Source organism: Camelus ferus, chromosome 18 (assembly GCF_009834535.1).
Source record: "Camelus ferus isolate YT-003-E chromosome 18, BCGSAC_Cfer_1.0, whole genome shotgun sequence".
NCBI lineage: Eukaryota > Metazoa > Chordata > Mammalia > Artiodactyla > Camelidae > Camelus > Camelus ferus.
The window spans coordinates 30,036,751-30,054,939 of NC_045713.1; the positions used below are offsets into that span (position 1 = coordinate 30,036,751).

An 18,189-nucleotide genomic window follows, 5' to 3' on the forward strand; every position below is an offset into this window, starting at 1 on the left:
CTTTTCATCCCTGCAAATGATCTTACTATAGAAAACAGACACCATGACTCATTCCTGCTGAACCCTGACACAGGAAGTATTCTCCAAGAGTAAAGAATTCTTTGCGCTAAAAGGGATCCTCTAAATCCAGGGCTTCCCAAACCAGTCAAATACATCAGCATCTCCTGATTCTCTTGTGAAAATATAAATTCCCAGTGACTCTAACCCTCACCCTAATTCTACCCGTACCACTAATCCTGATCCCAATCCTGTCTGACTCAAAAGCCCTGACTCTTAGTATCTCATCCAGCTCAATACGTCCTGCTAAGGTGGAGGAAACAGAAGAAGGTCACATCCGTGGTCCTTGGGATGTCCAGCACTTTAATCTCCTTCTTGATTTGGAGGAGGGGAAACTAAGAAGTAAGAGTAGAGAAATGATCTACAAATAGTCGAATTGAAGTGGGGAAGTAGGCTGCAGTTTTTAAGTCCTTTGACCTGAAAATCAGATAGTAGCACCTCCTCTCAACCATTCTTATCCCAAAGTTACTAAGCTCCTTGATATGTAAAGAGTTCCTAGAAATTGATAAAAGAAAAACTTAATGGGGAAAACAGTGAAACCATACATAAAGGAAACAAGTGGTTCTTAAACATATGTAAGGATGTCCACCCCCACTTATTATAAAACAATAATACATTGAGATATTGTGTTTCCCTGTCAGTTTGGCAAAATGAAACAGTTTGACAATGCAGTGTTGGTGTGGATGTGATCATGTGACTTTCTCTCATACATTTAATGATGTGCGTGCAGACTGGCACTACCCCTAAGAGGGCAATTTGACGAAAACTATCATAATTGCAAAGGCACATATCCTTTAACCTGACAATTCCACTACAGGGGATTTATCCTTCATTATAGTTGCACACATTCCAAAATAATGTGTCCAAGATTTGTTTATTGCAGCATAACTTTTAGTAGTAAAAGATGGGGGACAATCCAAATAACCCTCAACAAGAAACAGGTTTAAATAAATTACAGTATGATCATCTAATGGAATACTGTGCAACTTTTAAGAAGACGAGGAAGCTTCTGTGTACTGACATGAAAAGATATCCAAGAGACACTGATAAGTAAAACATATCAAGGTAAAAAACAGTATGTATAATAACCTACCTTCTATGTAAGAAAATGGGAAATATACACATTTATATTTGCTTGGATTTACTTACAGAAACTCTGAAAGAATACATTAATGTACTAAAAAGTAACAGCAGGACAGAAGGGTAGTAGTAAAACTTTTCACTGTATGTTATTTAGTTGTTTTTGTTTCTGAACCATGTGACTGAATTGTCTCTTTTAAAAACATTTTTTTAAAAGAACATGGATTTCAAAGTGAAAGAAGTAGAGATTCTAACCCCGGCTCTAACTTACTAGCAGAATAAGAAAATTAAATTATTTGAGCTTCATTTTCCTTATCTACAAAATAGGTAGAGTAATAGCACCTTACTCACAGAGACCTGTGCAAATTACACGAGATAACATAAGTCAAAGTGCCTAACACAGTCCTTGACACAGTCGACACTTACTGCACTTTAAAAAATTTTTAGGTTCTGATTATTTTCTGACGGTGAGCTAGTCTCCTGCCCCGCCCCTTTGCCTCCCCCTGGCCTGGCTTACCCATAGTCCAACGGCAAGGACAAAGAGGAAGTACAGAACCAGCACTGCGATGTCACCTGGTTCCAGTGTCCTCTGGGGAAAGGCTTCCAGGGGATCTGACTGCGTGGGCTGAGGGCTGCTGGAGCTGCTCTCCATGGTCCTGAACGAACTCTCTCAACCCTGTAGAAGCGCAAATACTTGTCAGATGCCAGAACCCGGTGCCACTCTTCTCACCCTCTCCGTGACTGCCTCCTTGGGGCATCCAAGCATGACACGTGCAAGGATGTGTGATGGTGCCAGAGCTCAGGAAGGGAGGTCCATCCATTCAGCAAATATTTACAAGGAAGCCCCATCAAATCTACAGTTAATTTTTACCAACCCAACCACTCACTTGGCAATACCTAAAGAATAAATGATTTAAGTAGTAAAGTTGGTTCACCGCCCTCTTCCACATAGCCAGGAGTGAGAGAAAAACAAGACAGCGAATCAGTCTCTGTTTCCCAGGTACCTCACAGCTGGGTGACAGACAGGCCAGCAACTTTGTCTGAGGCTCAGCCAGACAAAATGCATTTTTAAGATAAACACCTATATAATATCTACTACATGTCAGGCATCATCTTAAGTGTTTATAAACCTACAAAGTGAGCACTGTTGTTATTATACCATCTTAAGATGGACAAAGTTGAGGCACAGAGAAGATAAATAACTTGCCTAGGGTAACACAGCTCAAGTGGTAGACCTGGGATTGGAAGGCAAATAATCTTCCTCTAGAATCCATGTTGTGAACCAATATCCTAAGGTATTTCTCAGTATATTACACCTCCTTGGGCAATTTGAAGGATTCCTGGGGTGGGTAGAATCAGGTCCCTCTCAAAGATGTTTACTCCTAATCCTCAGAACCTGTGAATGTGTTACGTTATATAACAAAGGACAATTACATTTGCAGATGGAATTAAGGTTGTAAGTCAGCTCTTCTCAAAATAGGGAGATTATCTGAGTGGGACTAGCGCAATCACAAGGGGCCCTAAAGAGAGAGGGAATCAGATGAGACGATGAGAGAGATGACAATGTGAGAAGGTTTGACCCAATGTTGCTGGATTTGATGTTAGAGTAATAGGGCCATGAGCCAAGAAATGCAGGCGGCTCTAGAAGTTAGCGAAGGCACATTAATGGAGTCTCCCCTAGAGCACCCGAAGGAAGTCAGCCCTGCTGTCACCTTGACTTTAGCCCAGCAAGACCCATTGAGAACGTCTGACTTCCAGAATTGTGAGATAAGAAACTGGTGCTGTTTAAGATACTAAGTTTGTGGTAATTTGTCACAGCAGCATTTGAACACTAATAAAATTCCCAGGGATAATTTTTTACTTTACGTGATTTGGGCTTTGATTTATTCCTGTGTTAAGATGCGACTCCACTCTGAGGGTGTCAGTCTCGAGGGGTTCAGGAATGAAAAACTCAGGCCTGCCTTCCATAATGCACAGCCTCATCATCAGGGAAACCCACTTATAGGTAATAACACAGCATGACACTTCATTCAGCAGAGGTGCACAGAGATAGATGTATTAAGGGTTCAAGCTTAGGGGTCATCCAGCTGACGCTACCACTTACCAATCCTGAGAATTTGGACAAATCCCCTAACTTCCCTAACCCTTAGCTTTCCCATCTGCAAAATGAGGCAATAAGAGTTTACATTTCAGGGAGGTGGGCATGGCTCCATGGTAAAGTGTTCACTTGGCATGCTTGAGGTCCTGGGTTCAATCCCCAGTATCTCCATTTAAAAAAGAGAAAAAAAATTAGTCACATTAAACCATCAATTCTTGATAAAAAAAACTTTTTAAAAAAGAGTTTACATTTCATAGATCGCTGTGAGCTAGTACCTATGAAGTGCTGAGAACAGTGGCTCGCACAGCTGTGCTCTGTAAAAAGCTCTATTGCTATAATTACTATTACCATTATTTTCTACAACGTGTGGGAAGGCAAGGACCGCCTAGTTTTACACGGAGGAATCCAGACGGCAGCCTGGATGAGTAGGTGGCCTGATACGGCATGAGCGGGGGTGGGGGAGCATGCCAGGCCACGGCAGCAGTCTCAGCAGACGCTGCGATGGGAGAAAGCACACCATGCTTAAGAAACCATCAGATTCTTGCCTGAGGATTAAGCTAGATCGGGAAGAGGGTGATGGGCAGCGGGGCTAGTCAGCTATGAAGACATTGTACCAGCTCTCGAATGTTATTCAAAAATTTCAGAAGGTCAGTAGTTTTCAACCTATCAGACATCATCCCCTGTTTTCATAACAAATATGTTGTACTACTCCTTTCGCTGAATACTACAATGAAATGCATGGTTAATGTTACCTACCTATACACATCATTAAAAAAAATCATTACAATGCTCTAACTCTGCTATAAAAGAGAAATTTTTTAAAAAGCCATTTATGATAAGATGATGGATAATTCAACAGATAACTGCTCCATCTGACTCCACTGGAAGACCCAAAGGGGCAGTCAGATCCTTTCACCTATTATACTGAATAAGTTTTGAATTTAAGAGAAATATGGACAACAGGTCACCTCGCACCTGGGCAGGATGTTTCCTGTCCTTGAAGCGGGGTTTTTGATCTGTAACGGCATTTTGGACCAAGGAATTCTTTGTTATGGGGGCTGCCTTGTGTATTGTAGGATATTTAACAGCATCCCTGGTAGCTACTCACTAGATGCCGATAGCACCTTCCCCGAAGTTGTGACAGCCACAAATGTCCCCTGGGTTGAGAACCACTGCCTTAGAGCCCTGAAAAAAGAGGCTGGATGTTCAGTTAGAGCCTCAGGGGGGCGCTCAGCGACCTTTAACGTCCCTTCCCATGCCAAGCATGTGTTGAACTTCTCTCCCTGGGGTTGGTCCTTGCTCTTCTTCTGTTGAGAGGATGCTCATAGCTTCTCAGACCTGGGACGTGGTGGCCCTCTCCATGGAAGAGAAGACCCAAGCAACCATGGATCCATAGTATTGATCCAAAGACGGATGGAAGAGAGAAGGAGGGAAGGAGGAAAGAGATTTGCCAGGATCAGGCAAACCCAGCTTAGACACTTGCCTGGCTCTAATGCAGGAAGATGTGGCAGAAGGCCAGATTCCACCCCCGATCACCCCTCAGCCCTCTCTGCTTCAGTCCAGCCTAGGTTTCATGATCATTGTCATCTGTCAAATGGGATGATGATAACCTAACTGAACCAGACACCTTGCAGGGGAGGAAGTGGGAAGGGAAGACTGGTGCTGGAGACACACCCTAGGGGGGAAGTAGAGATTCTTAAAGGAGCGTCTAACCAAGAGGCAGATTCTGGAGACTTGGGGAAGAGGAGTTAGATGTCCTTAAGTGTTGTTTTCTCAAGGATAAAGCCCCTGTTAGGTAGGTAGTTCCGTCACCGAACTCCCCAGTCAAAGAAGTGAGGATGTGGTCTTACGCAGCTGGTAACTGTCAGAGGCAGAACTTGAATCTGGATTTACCTGATTTCAAAGCCTGCATTTTTTTTTTCTTTCTTTTGGCCAGTTTTTTTTTTTTATTGAAGTATAGCTGATATACAATGTTGTGTTAATTACAGCAAAATGATTCAGTTATATATATATATTTTTTTCAGATTCTTCTCCATTATAGGTTACTGTAAGATATTCAGTATAGTTCCCTGTATTATACAGTAGGACCTTGTTGTCTATTTTATATATAGTAGTTAGTCTTTGTTAATCCCAAACTCCAAATTTATCTTTCCCCTCCCTTTCCCCTTTGGTAACCATAAGTTTTCTATGTCTATGAGTCTGTTTCTGTTTTGTAAATAAGCTCATTTGTGTCATTTTTTTTCTAGATTCCACATATAAGTGATATCATATGATATTTGTCTTTCTCTATCTGAATTACTCCACTGAGTGTGACGATCTCCAGGTCCATCCATGTTGCTGCATTGGCATTATTGCATACTTTTTTATGGCTGAGTGGTATTCCACTGTATAAATATACCACAACTTCTTTATCCAGTCATCTGTCAATGGACATTTAGGCTGTTTCCCGTCTTGGCTATTGTAAATAGTGCTGCTACGAACATTGAGGTGCATGTGTCTTTTTGAATTAGAGTTTCCTCTGGATCTATGCCCAGGAGTGGGACTGCAGAATGATATGGTACCTCTGCTTTTAGTTTTTTAAGGAACCTCCATATAGTCCCCAAGAGTGTCTGCACCAATTTACTTCCCACCAACAGGGTAGGAAGTTTCAGAACCTGTATTTTTTCAAACACTTCAACTGCTTTGATGTACTTTGCTGCTTCCAAAACAGGGGGCTTGGGGAAGATGGGGACAAGTGGCATAGGAAGCAGCTTAAGGTGGAGATGGACCCTGAACTGGGGAGTGGGGCAGATTGTTCTAGAACCCAGCAGTCTGAAAGGGAGGAAACGGAGGAACGAGGGAGGCAGGGCAGCGGACAGACTGGTGAGCCAGCCCTCCCCCGTCCACAGCGCCGCTCCCAGCTGCCCCTTCCAGGCCTCTGCCTGCCAGGCACCGAGAGGGGTGGGAGCAGATAAACAAGTCATTCATCACCGGCTCCGGGCAGGCTGGCACCGGCTCCAGGCTCTTCCCGAGTCCCAGGGAGGTGGGGGCCCGGTCGGCGGCCAGGAGGGACCGTCTGTGTCTTCAGGGTGGGAATAGGACCTAGAAGAATGCGCCAGAGAAGCTGCGGACACCAAGTGTGGCTGCCTCAGCCACGTACTCCAGACGGATCCCTCCGCAGGCCCTGGTTCAGCAAAGCCATTATTACTGTCGCTGTAACAGTAATAATCTCTAAAACTTACTGAGCACTATTTATGGAAGTGCCAGGCCTGCAGCTCACCTTACACACTGACCTCTTATCTCATCCTTGCCAGCCCCCTGAGGCAAACATAGTACACCTCCATCTTACAGGTGGGAAATGGAGCCGCCAAGAGGTGAGAGGGAGCTGGGTTCGGGTCCTGGCTGCGCCACTTTCTGGGTCACAGGAAGTGCCAGAGGTGGGATTCGAACCCAGGTCTTGCACCGAAGCTCACTGTGTCATCCAGTACTGGCTGGTCTGCCTTCCTTTCCTCCCTTCCTCCTCCCCTTCTTCACTCCTCCCCTCCCTCTATCTCTGGGTCCTTTTTTTTTTTAACGGAGGTACTAGGGATTGAACCCAGGACCTCTGGCATGCTAAGCATGCGCTCTACCACTGAGCTATACCCTCCCCTCGACCTCCTCTACCTCTGTTTCTTTCCCATAAACATTCATTAGGCACCAGCTGTATGCCAGGCTCTGTGCTGGGCACCTGTGGACCTGGCCCCCATCCTTGCAGGTTCTCACCCAGCCCCTTGCAGCATTGTGCGTGCCCAGAGCCATCCGTGGCACTGCCCTGGGAGGGCTTCACCTCCTGAGGGCCCCTCCCCTGTGGGAGGCCAGGGTTAATTGGAGTCTATGCAAAGCGGGTGCGGTAACAAGGGCTTTGTTTGCAAGAACACCCTGCCCTTGTGGTTGCCAACTGGCCAAAGAACAGAGGAAACTCAGCAAGCAGGGTCGCCTGCTCACCCTTTTCCTTTTGGCCACTTACATCATTTGCCAGAGCAGATGTGGGAATTTTCCGCACCCCAGTGTGAAACAAAGATGGGGAAGGGGGCAGGGCTCTGACTGTATTCGCTGCCTTTGGTTTTCAGTCTGGCTCCTGTGTGTCCACTGAGTGGGCTACGTTATTCTTTATGACTTGTGTGCGCCTGAAATATTTTGCAATGAAGAAAAAGAAACAAACGGAACAAGGTGTACAGCATAAAACCACACGTGTCTACTAAATGCATTCTGAGACAGAAAATATAGTACCAAATATAGTACAGTTTTGCCAGGATGTGGGCACATTTGCTGAAGAATAGCAAACACATTAGCAGAGACAGAGAAAGGGAGAAGCAGACAGAGGGACAGAGAGATAAACTAAGGGAGGACCCTGCCCCGGCCAAAGATGACAATGGCCATCTAATTAATTACAAGTTTAATTGTTGACAAAAACTCCCTGGGAAACAGATGTGTCGTGATCAAATGTAAAGATGTTAGAACTGCATTTCCTGGTTCAAGTCTCCACTCTACCTCTTATTAGTTCCGTGATCTTGAGCAAATAATCTCTCCAATACTCAGTTTCCCCGTCTATAAGATGGGGATATGAATCAGACCTACATCAGTTTTGCTAAAAGTATTAATCAAGTTCATTATGGATTTGATCAGGCCCAGAATACTTGGTCTGTCTCCTTCCTTCTTGTAAAATCACTAAAAAAAAAAAATGATCATAGATTTTGTGGTCAGACAGACCCTGGCCGCTACATGTATGAGTCTCCTTTTAAGCACATAGCACCCCTAAGAAGTCGGGTGTCTGGTTAACCCCATTGAACAGGTGGAGAAAACAAAGCCCAGGCTGAGGCCCCAAGGGCACAGGTCACGCCATTGGTAAATGACTGACCTGAGGCTTCAACCTGGGCTTGACCTTCAAGTTCCTAACCATTGCTCAGCATGTGGGCCCTTGGCAGGGAAAATTCCCGAGGTGACACAAGGGCTTGCAGAGGCCACACCTCCCAGGCCGGTAGGCACTCACACCCTTTCCTTCCAGTCCAAGGCCACAAGCCCGGTCTTTGGCTCAAGTCCAGGATGCCCAGAGAGGGGGATGGTGGAGGCAGCCCAACCAGAGGCAGGGGGTCAGTTCTGTAACGCTGAGCCGGGAGGCCAGAGCCTAAAACTGCAGAAGGGAGACCTGAAGGAGGACCACCTCCGGCCTCCTCAGCCAGCGGATGCTCTGCGGTTCATTAGAAGCAGGTCTCTGGACGAAGGCCCAGAGGACAGATGCCACGGGTCTTTGAGATGAAGCAGAGGCTGGGACTGTCCCCAGCCTGTCGGAAAGAGCCACAGCTCTGGCCATTAGGGAGGAAGCCACAGGCACAGTAGGGCCTGGCAGCTTTCCCCAAAGAGTGTCCCTGCTAACAAGTTTGAGTGCAAGGGACCCAGGCGAGCTTTCTCCTCCACCTGCCTCACCTTTTCAGTGAGGACCTGGGCTCAGGACTCCTAGAGAGACTAGATGTCACAAGAGCATGTTGGGAGCCCCAGACCTATCCATCCAAATGACAGCATGGGCTCTCCTGAGAATGCCGGGTCAGCGTCTCAAATGCAACACATCCAACTCGGAGACCATGGTCTTCAATGGCTGCCAGTCCTCCCATCTCATGAAATGGCAGCTTCATCCACTCTGCTTCTCATGCCAGAAACCCGAGTCATCCTTAAGTCTTGCATTCATTCATTCACTCACTCATCCAGTGGTCTGTAAGCACCTCCTACCTGCTGGGCATGGTGCCTAAGCACCAAGGCTGCCAGGGCTCACAAACATCCCACCAAAGACCGTACAACGTCCCTTTCTCAACTTCTGGAATCTACTGAACTCTAGTTCCACCCTTTTCTACTTCCAAAGACGAGCTTGAATCCATCCATTTTCCCTCACCTTTACTTCTATCGCTTTCATTCAAGCCACTGTCACTTCCATGTAGACTGGAGCATGTACTTCCCACCTTGCCTCCCTGAGGCCATTCTGGCTTCCTCCTCCACCCTTCACATGGAAGCCCGAGGGATCTTTGAGCATAAATCAGGTCAGTTCCTCTTTCCTGCTCCAAGAATCTCAGCACCGTCTGACGCGCTCTGCCGTGGCCCCAGCCTCATCCCGCACGGTCTTCTATCTATCCCTAGAGCACTGTTTTGCTTCAGGGTCTTTGCTGTTCTGTTCCCTCTGCCTGGAATGCTCTTCCCTACACTCTTGGCTTGAGAAACTCCTACTCACCCTTCAGATGGCGCCCCACTGTCACCGCCCCCCCCCCCCGGGAAGCCTTCTCTTGGCTTCAGTCTAAGCTGGATCCCCAAATGATTTGCCATCATAGCAAACATGACCTCTCACCCCTGTTGAATCAAACATGCCATTTGGTTTGTATGATTCTCTCACTGCCGCCCATCCCCGCTGCATGGTAAGCCCCACGAAGGCAGGGGCCGTGTCCGCCTCACTCACATTGTGCCCTCAAAGCAGGCACTCGATGAACACTGGGATAACAAACAAATGTGGAATTATCTGAGCCTTTGCTGTATACACCCTGGCGACTGTGACCCCCTCAGAGTGGGAGGAGGGTATCTCTCCCAGTCGCTTCCCCAGAATCACTTGTCAAGATGTCACTGGAAAACCAGATGTTGTGGATAAGCTCATGGCCGTGGGAGCTGAGTCTCAGCTTCGCCAACTCACTGTCTGTGTGAGCTTGGGCACGTTTCTTAATGGCTCGCGGGCTCTGCCTGTGAATTCGGGCAGCTGCGCCAGCTCGACCTGGCCCGGGCTGTGATGCGCTCTGCACGTGTCAGCCGTGTACCAGTGGCTCCTGTCTGCCTTACAGTTAAGAGCGGCTGCCTCGCGGCAACACATCTCCCAGCGTTTTGCTGTTTATGTGGATGGCTTCCCCTCCTTATCTCTCAGGTCATGAGGACACCACACCTGTGGGCTGGGCTGTGCTGAGGTTCACGGTCTCAACTGACAGATAAGGAACCTGAGCCTCAGTGAGGTGAAATGATCCGCCCCTTGGCCCTGAACTTGGTTAAGTGGAAGAGCTGGGACCCATGCCAGGTGCGCTGGCTGTACCCACCCCTGCCAGACACATCCCGCTTGCCGGGCGCAGGATGAGTCCTCTCCCAGAAGAGGAGCTGGGTGCCCCCAGCCCTGCCATCCTTCCTGCCAGCACTGTCTCCAGTCCCCTGCGCAGATTCCCCAGTTGGCAGAATGGGTATCAGGTGGAGGGGTGAGGGTGGCAGGAATCTTACCTTCCTCTGGGGACAGAGTCCACCTGGCCTGGGTCCTGTCGGTGGTGTCCGAGAAAGAGGAGACAGAGGTGTCTGTGAGAAGGGAGGAACTGGGCTCCTCTGCCCTTGCAGGCTTGAGAGGACAGCGGTGGCCCTCCCTCCGGCACCGCCTGCTGTTGAGAGAGGCTCCTCACAGGTCAAACTCCAAATTCCAGCCTTGGCGGCAGCAGGGGTCAGAGGAGCCGTGAATGATCTCCCAGGGGTAGGGGAGAGGTCCTGGGGCCAGCCCCAGCCCCTTGAACTTGAACTTGAACTCCATGCAGGCCCCCATGGGGAAGATGGCCTGACGTGAGCTCCGCCCACAGAGCCTCACCTTCTCTGGGTCCTCACCTGGTGGGGGGCCCATGGTCAGGAAGGGGAGGGGAGCGGCTGCAGCCTGGGGCACCGTCCTGCTCCCCTCACCCGCTCTGCCACTGGCCCGCCTCCACGCTGGGGACAGGCAGGCTTGGGACGAGCCGGAGGAAGGGGGAGGGCAGATGCTGGCAGGGGAGGCAGGGGACAGAGGAGAAGTCCCAGGAGGGCACTTGAAGCAGCCCCACCGCTGCAGCCGCATAACAGTGACCACCTTTGTTCGGCTCCTTTCCTGTGCACTCTCCAGATCAAGGCAGGACAAAGACAGGCGCCTGCAGCCCAGAGGAGTTGTCAGGAGTGACCGAAGTCCAGCCCACAACACGAGGACAGGCAGTGGGGGACAGTGGAAGGCTTTTACTGGATACTCAGAGCATTCAAAATTAAAAAAAAAAAAAGAGTTACTAGCATTTGCAAAATGAGAGATTTTGAATAACACTCTGGATTTCCCACTTTACTAGAACCATCTGAGGGCCTGGCCAAACCAGGCCCACATGGTCACAGGGCAGCCGCTGCCTGGGGCAGGGTCGTGGCCACCCCGCCCCCCACCACAGTCCTGACCTCCGGCCCACCTCTCCCCTGCCCTTGGCCTGCCTGGGCCCTGGGCGGGGGCAGCCCCTGGCGCAGAGCAGGTCAGGAAGCATGGCGCTCTGGTCGAAAAGCTTCTGTGTCTCTGCTCGCTTGGTGTTTCCAACACGCCTCTAGGACAGATCCTGTTAGTATCTCCATTTTACTGAGAAAGGGGAAGAGAAGGGTGCGTAACTTGACCAAGTCACCAGCTGCGAGAGGCAGAACCAGGGCGGGAACCCCCATTTCTGGCATTTCATCCCACAATGCTACGGGGGCAGCGGGGCGGCTCAGAGACACATCCCGCTGGACGCAGGGCGGCCTGGATGTGCAGAGACTTAGCAATTGGCCTGACACCAGCATGAAGCAGGGCCTACAGCTGGTGGCCAGCCTGGGGGGACCAGTGTCCAGAAGGAACAGCTAGGATTGGAGGAGGTGGGCAGACAGACAGAGCAGGGAAAGGACAGACAACTTGACCCTGTGATCCTGCCGCCAGAGGATTCATCACCAGGAGGGCAGTGGGGGGCACGTTGTTCCACCCACCTGAGGTCCAGCCCTGACTTCTTGGGGTCATGTCTGGGGAACCACGGTTATGTTCCAGGGTCAAGGTGGCTACAGACAAAGCACGTGGATGAGACAGGCGGGTCAGGTGGGGCTGTGAACAGCTGAGCCATGTCCCAGGTGAAGGGGACAGCCACAACTCACCTCCAACTGGGGAAACACAGGCCCAGTGGGGTCAGACCTTCCAATTGTTCTAGAAAGATGGGAAGTCCATAATTTTAGCTTCAGGACTATAAATCAATAAGGGGGTGATTGTGGCCCACGGGCCACTGGTGTGTCACCTCCAACAGTCTCTCTGATTGCCAGGTGCTTTTTTTTAACCCTCTCTTGGTGCTGTAGAAAACAGGAGAGAAAGATGGTTCAGCCAGTTTGGAGAATATTTTGGAAGTTTCTTAGCAAGTCAACAAACCCCTACCTTATAAGCCCAGCAAATTCCACGCATAGGTATGTATCAAGAGAATTGAAAAACACATGTTCCACAAAGCCTTGTACCCAAATGTTCAGAGCAGCCCTGCTCACCATCGTCCCAAAGCGGAAATAGCCCGATGTCCGTCGGCAGATCAGCGGACAATCCGCACCACCGGCATACTTCATGGAAAACCACAGTTGTTTCCAGTAGGACTAACTCCTGACACGTAACGCCATGAGTGAATCCCAGAAACCTGCCAGACACAAGCAAGTCCACCCTCTGTGATTCCATTTATATGAAGTTCAAAAACAGGAAAGATGAATCTATGGTGAATGGAAGTCAGAGCGTGGGAGGTAAGAACTGACCAGAGCACTTTATGGGGAGTATTTAATAGATTCCCATACCCTAAGCGGGGAGGTGATTACACGGGCACATACCATTGTTCAGACCCGTTGGACTGGATGAGATTTGTGTGTTGCTTTTTATGCAAATGATGCCTGAAAAAAAATAGGGTGGGATGTGCAGTCAGTGAATTTAGCAGATGCAGGTCTTGCTTCTCTGGTGGTGAAGGCAGTGGCCCTTACTCAAATCTTATTCCCGGGAGTCAGTGCCAGCCCAGCACCTCCACATGGGAATGTAGGTCCCACGGTTTCAAAGCACCTGATTTCCCAAGAGAAATCCCAAAGTACGGACTTTTATATGAACGCTCCTGATTTATAGGGATTGGCAAGTAATTTGGAATTAACTAAAAACAGCTAAAATGCTGCACAGTCAGCCTTCTGTATCCACAGGCTCTGCATCCTGAGATTTGACTACCCATGGATCGGAAGTATTCAGGGGAAAAAAAAAAAGATCTGGAAAGTTTCAAAAAGCAAAACTAGAATTTGCCACGTGCCAGCAACTATTTAAGTAGCATTTACCTTGTAATAGGCAGAATAAGGAATCTAAAGATGATTTAAAGGATGTGGGAGGATGTGACATGTGTGGGTTACATACAGACACTATGCCCTTTTATATAAGGGACTAGAGCATCCTCAAATTTTGGTAACCACGGGGGGGTCCTGCAACAAACCACCGCCAGATACCGAGGGACGACTCGGTATATATCAAGCAATGCATATAGCATTCAGTTTGTGACCCTGTGTGATATTGTGACTTATAGTAAGAAATACATACTTGGTCTTTGTCCCCATTTCTGTCACAGCTCTCCTAAAACTTTTGGAACTTTCTAAGTGACCAGAGCGAGCAAGGTGTCTTTTGTTGGTGAGGTGACTTCCGGACCTCATCTGTGTTTGGGGGCTGGTTGCCAAGGGAACTAGCCAGGTGATTAGAGGGTTGGGATTTTTTTGGTACCCACCCCCACCATCCCGACCACCTGGAGCAGGAGAGGGGCTGGTGGTTGAATCAACTGCCAATGGCCTGTGATCTAATCAGTCATGACTATATAATCAAAACCCAAAAGGATGGGATTCTGAGAGCCTCTGGGTTGATGAACACGTGGAGGTTTGGGGAGAGGAGTGTGCTCAGAGAGCGTGGAAGCTCCATACCCTTTCCCCAGGCCCTGCCCTGTGAGTCTACCGGGCTGTTCCTGAGTTATATCCTTTTGTAACAGACTGGTTATCTAGTAAGTAAAATGTTTCTCTGAGTTCCATGAGCGTCTCTAGCAAACTGATCAAACCTGAAGAGGGAGAGCCTTTGGAAACTCCGATCTAGAGCGGGTGAATCAGAAGCCCACGGCAACCTGGATTGGTGACTGGTGTCTGAAATGGTGGGGGGTGTCTTGGAGGACTGAGCCCTTAACCTGCGGGACCTGACGCTGCCTCCAGGGAGACAGAGTCACAACTGAGCTGAATCGTCAGAGCATTACTTGGTGGCCAGGGGACAGGGGGCTGGATGGAGGGACGCACACGATGGTATTGGTCCCAGAATCTTACCCTATGTCCCCAAGTCACACGCCCTGCTCGTCTGGAATCCAGGCTGAGCTCTACATAAGGTCACGATTCTGTCCTGTATTTTCTACAGCTTTTTAGAAACACATCTTCACCCCCTCCCCCCCAACACACACTGTCCTCCAATGTTGCTATTTATAGTAACAACTGAGAAGAGCAAACCCTAAACACCCTGAAATCGGTAAGCTTTCCTGGCCAGCAGGCAAGGGTGATGCAAGGAGCCCAGCTCGAGGGTAAAATGAGATATATTTTTTTGACTTAGTAACTGTGAGGCCTGGGGTGAGTCACCCAGCCTGTCTGAACCTTCAGCTTCCACAGGTGCCACCACGTGTTTGCAATGCCTGCTCCACAGGGGCTAAAACGAGGATAAAATGAGATGCCACAGGGATGCACCTGTGTCTTGGTAGGAGGTTCTGGGTCCGCACTGGCTCCTTCCCTCTCCCCGGACCTAACCCCAGTTAACCTCGGGCTGCCGGCCTTCTGTTGAGTTGCCACTGAGAATGTCAAGGCTCACTCTTTCTCCTTCTGATGGCTTCACCCAGGAAACACTGTGTCCCCACCCCTCCCCCGTTCCCCGCTCCGAGAGGCACGTTTCTCACAAACCTGGGTGGCCTTTCATCCCCACGGGCAGCAGGACAGTGTTCTGGTGAAGAGGCCACCGATGGGGGCACATCCCTGCCCTCCTCCTGGCTCCTCTGCTCCTACCTGCGTGACCTCGTGGAAATCTGCCTGAATCCAGACTTTCTCCTCTGAAAAAGGAGATGTCATAATAACGGGACAGAGCCATTTGATCAGAAAGACTGGAGATTAATCCATATGACATTCTTCGTAATACTAAGGTGTTATTTTTCTTTCTTCTCTCATTATTTCATGAATGTCCAGTGGCATCTCTGGAAAGCTACAGGGCATGAGGCATCCCGACAGGCTGAATGCAGAAGCAGGTGTCAATAACCAGCTTTCTCCTGTGAAACCAGCCATCAAAGAGCTTTACAAACATGTAAAACAATGCCACTCTTCTCACTCGATCTTTTGGGGAAAATATGGCTGTTTTTCATAAAAAATGTTATTTACTTAACATGCAATGAGGTCGTTTTGTTCTTTTAAAATTAATTGATATTGTAAATGGTTTCTTCATTTAAACATCTAATTTGGTCAATATCTCTGTATTGATAATCCACATAAATGAAATGACGGGGTCCTTCCTTGTAAAGGGACCCCGAGACCCAAAAGCCTGAGAATCACTGCACTGTGACAAATTTGACAGGAGCCCGGGCATCTGGGAAAACTCTTGGAAATGTGCTGTCTGAACCCCAAGCCACACAATTCGCTAAAAGGTGCATTAAAGCAGGCCCTACCTGGGAAGCCTGCTCGTGGCAGTAGGGTCTGTGAGAGACAGTTGTTTGTAACTCGGGAGACCTTGCCGGTCAGTGTAGAGCGGATCGTTAATGAATCAACAAGGACTCTCTTTAATCACTAAACACTTTAACAGCAGGTCATCTGCGACACGGAGGTTGAAGTATGGAGTGTGACTTCCATACACTTGGGGATTACTGGAGTGGAACAGGGTCCCGTGAAAGTCAACTTGACCAGAACTGCCACGAGCACACATCTGGGTTCCAAGAGGTGGTTTAGTGACGGCCCTTTGTCCTTGGCAGCCTGCGAGTGCCAGTGTGGGGCCAGCTGTGTGGCGGTCCTCGGGTCCCTGGGCTCTGCCTTCCGTGTCTGGTTAAAACCTGGCTCTATCAACTTTGTGGCTTACGGCCACCTCTCTGCTTCACTGCCCTGTGCCTCAGTCCTCCCCATTTGTCAAATAGGGTTGTCGTAAGGATGAAATAAAAGGGTTATCTGAGGTGGGAATTGGCCAGCAAAATCTGCCCTTCTCCCTCCCCATGTGACACGTGTGGCCGAGTGTGGCCAGTGGAACAGGAGGGGACAGGATCTAGGTGACTCCTGCCTTCCCTGGATCCAGTGAGGGTCAGTGTGTGTCGGGGTGGGTGGGGGGCGAGGAAGTCAACACTCCTCCCTCGGTCCAGGCTTCTGAGGGTCATCCCTCCCTTACTTAAGAGGGAACTCAGGGCTGGGGGGTGTATAGCTCAGTGGTAGAGTACATGCCTAGCATGCACGAGGTCCTTGGGTTCAGTCCCCAGCACCTCCATTAAAATCAATCAATCAATTAATTTAAAAATCTAATTACTTTCCCCCCAAAAAAGTTCTCAAAAATAAGATTTTTTTTAAAGAGAAGGAGCTCGGGTCCCAAGCTGCCACTCTTTCCTGCCTTCCCTCAGGTCGGGGTGGTGACCTCTGAAACAGCCTTGGAGGCACGTGCAGGGGGCAGGACGGCTGCAGCCGCCTGGGCTCCTGATGGAGCAGAGAAGCCGCCCAAGCGGAGCCTCTGTGTGGACTGAGGAGTGAAACAGAAAGGACTTCCGTTCCCCAGCCATGTCACCGATGGGGCTCTGGTGACCAGGGCACTGCTTTCGACCCTCAAACATCCGAGCGTAGCGCTTGGAAGGGCGTCTTACCTGGGATGAGCACCGGGTAAGCTTTGCAATAAGGACCCTGCTGTCCTGCTCGGGAAGGACACACAGGCGTCCTGTCTCTCATCACAGGAAACACACACAGAACACGTTCTTAATCTCCGGCGGTGCCGCAAAGACACGTGACTCTGCTTTTAGGCGCCACGGTGCGTGACCCGAGCAAGCCACCGCCCCTCCCTGGGGCCGCTTCAGCATCTCGTAAATGAAGGAGAGAAGAGTGCCTCCCACACGGGGTAGCTGGTGGTGAGGCTTCGATGAGCTAATCCATGCCAGCTGTCGAGTTTCATTCTGCAAGTGCTAAGCAGATGTGTGCTCTTACTTTAGTGACTGTTTTCAGTGTCTGTGGTTGAGATGGTCTCAACCATTTCTACCTGGTGTGGCTGTTCTGCGTGTCACTGATGGCTCCCAGCTGAGCTGCTCCCCAGGCATTGTCCTGGACCGAAAGCAGCAGCCTTCCCTGCACCCAGTGAGGGTCAGTGTGTGTCGGGGTGGGTGGGGGCGGGAAGTCAACGCTCCTCCCTCGGTCCAGGCTTCTCTGAGGGTCATCCCAGCCGCACGTTCCCTGGAGGTGGGCTCAGGTCTCTGTTGCAGCTTCTCCCGCTTCCCAGTCCTGCCTCCCTCACTCTCTCACAAGTGTCCTCCGTGGGCACTTCCCAGCAAACCGCCTCCACTCAGATCTCCAACTCAGAGTGTGACTCAGAGAACCCAACCAACTTCCGCCATCCGGTACCCCTGACTCCCCGGGGACAACGCACTTGCCCCTACCCTGCTGATGGCCTCCTCTGTCACACATGCATGCTTGGCTTCTCCTCCCAGATTTTTATCTCTTGACAGGCAGCCTTTGAGGATGTGGCTTTCTCCTTCCCTGAAATGTGCCCTCTCCAGCTTCTGAGAGTGAACTTTCCCTTGCCGCCCCCACCTCCTTTCTCCTGCCTCTTTGAATTTTTAATCATCCTTCTCAGGCACCCAGGCTCCTTTCTGCTTCTCAGATGATGATGTTACTTGAAACTTTATTCTACATCCATTTCCATTTCCATGGTGTCAGCCATCACCTCTGATGGATAATCCCAAACTGATGTCTCTACCTAAGACCTCTTCCTTAAACATCCATCCATCCATCCATCTATCTGTTCATCCACCCACCCTTTCAATCACCCACCCACCCACCTACCATTCATCCATCCAGAAACCCGTTCATCCATCTACTTACCCATCCATCCATCCATCCCTCCCTCCCTCCAACAAATATTTTCTGAGTACCTACATTGTGCCAGGCTCTGGGCTAGGAGCTAA

The 18,189-nt window shown here is 49.5% G+C and overlaps 1 protein-coding gene across 8 annotated transcripts in view; it reads right to left on the reverse strand.

Annotated features, from left to right (window-relative positions):
* The window catches only part of SLC5A11 (solute carrier family 5 member 11), a 56,656-nt gene extending 39,636 nt beyond the window's left edge, over positions 1-17,020 (reverse strand). Inside the window, exons 1-9 of one of the 8 annotated variants that reach the window (XM_032460839.1) lie at positions 16,882-17,020; positions 14,963-15,321; positions 12,848-12,907; positions 12,521-12,663; positions 12,146-12,334; positions 11,984-12,052; positions 11,091-11,606; positions 10,487-10,521; positions 1,655-1,813 (exon numbers count right to left, since the gene is read on the reverse strand). In XM_032460839.1, the coding sequence (XP_032316730.1) occupies positions 1,655-1,789 (135 nt within the window). In that variant the 5' untranslated portion in view covers positions 1,790-1,813; positions 10,487-10,521; positions 11,091-11,606; ... (4 more) ...; positions 14,963-15,321; positions 16,882-17,020. Of the gene's footprint in view, positions 1-1,654; positions 1,814-10,486; positions 11,607-11,983; positions 12,053-12,145; positions 12,335-12,520; positions 12,664-12,847; positions 12,908-14,962; positions 15,322-16,881 lie in introns of all 8 variants that reach the window. The other 7 variants (XM_032460837.1, XM_032460836.1, XM_032460838.1 and 4 more) reach the window with 7 other exon arrangements.
* Between the last annotated feature and the right edge of the window lie 1,169 nt (positions 17,021-18,189).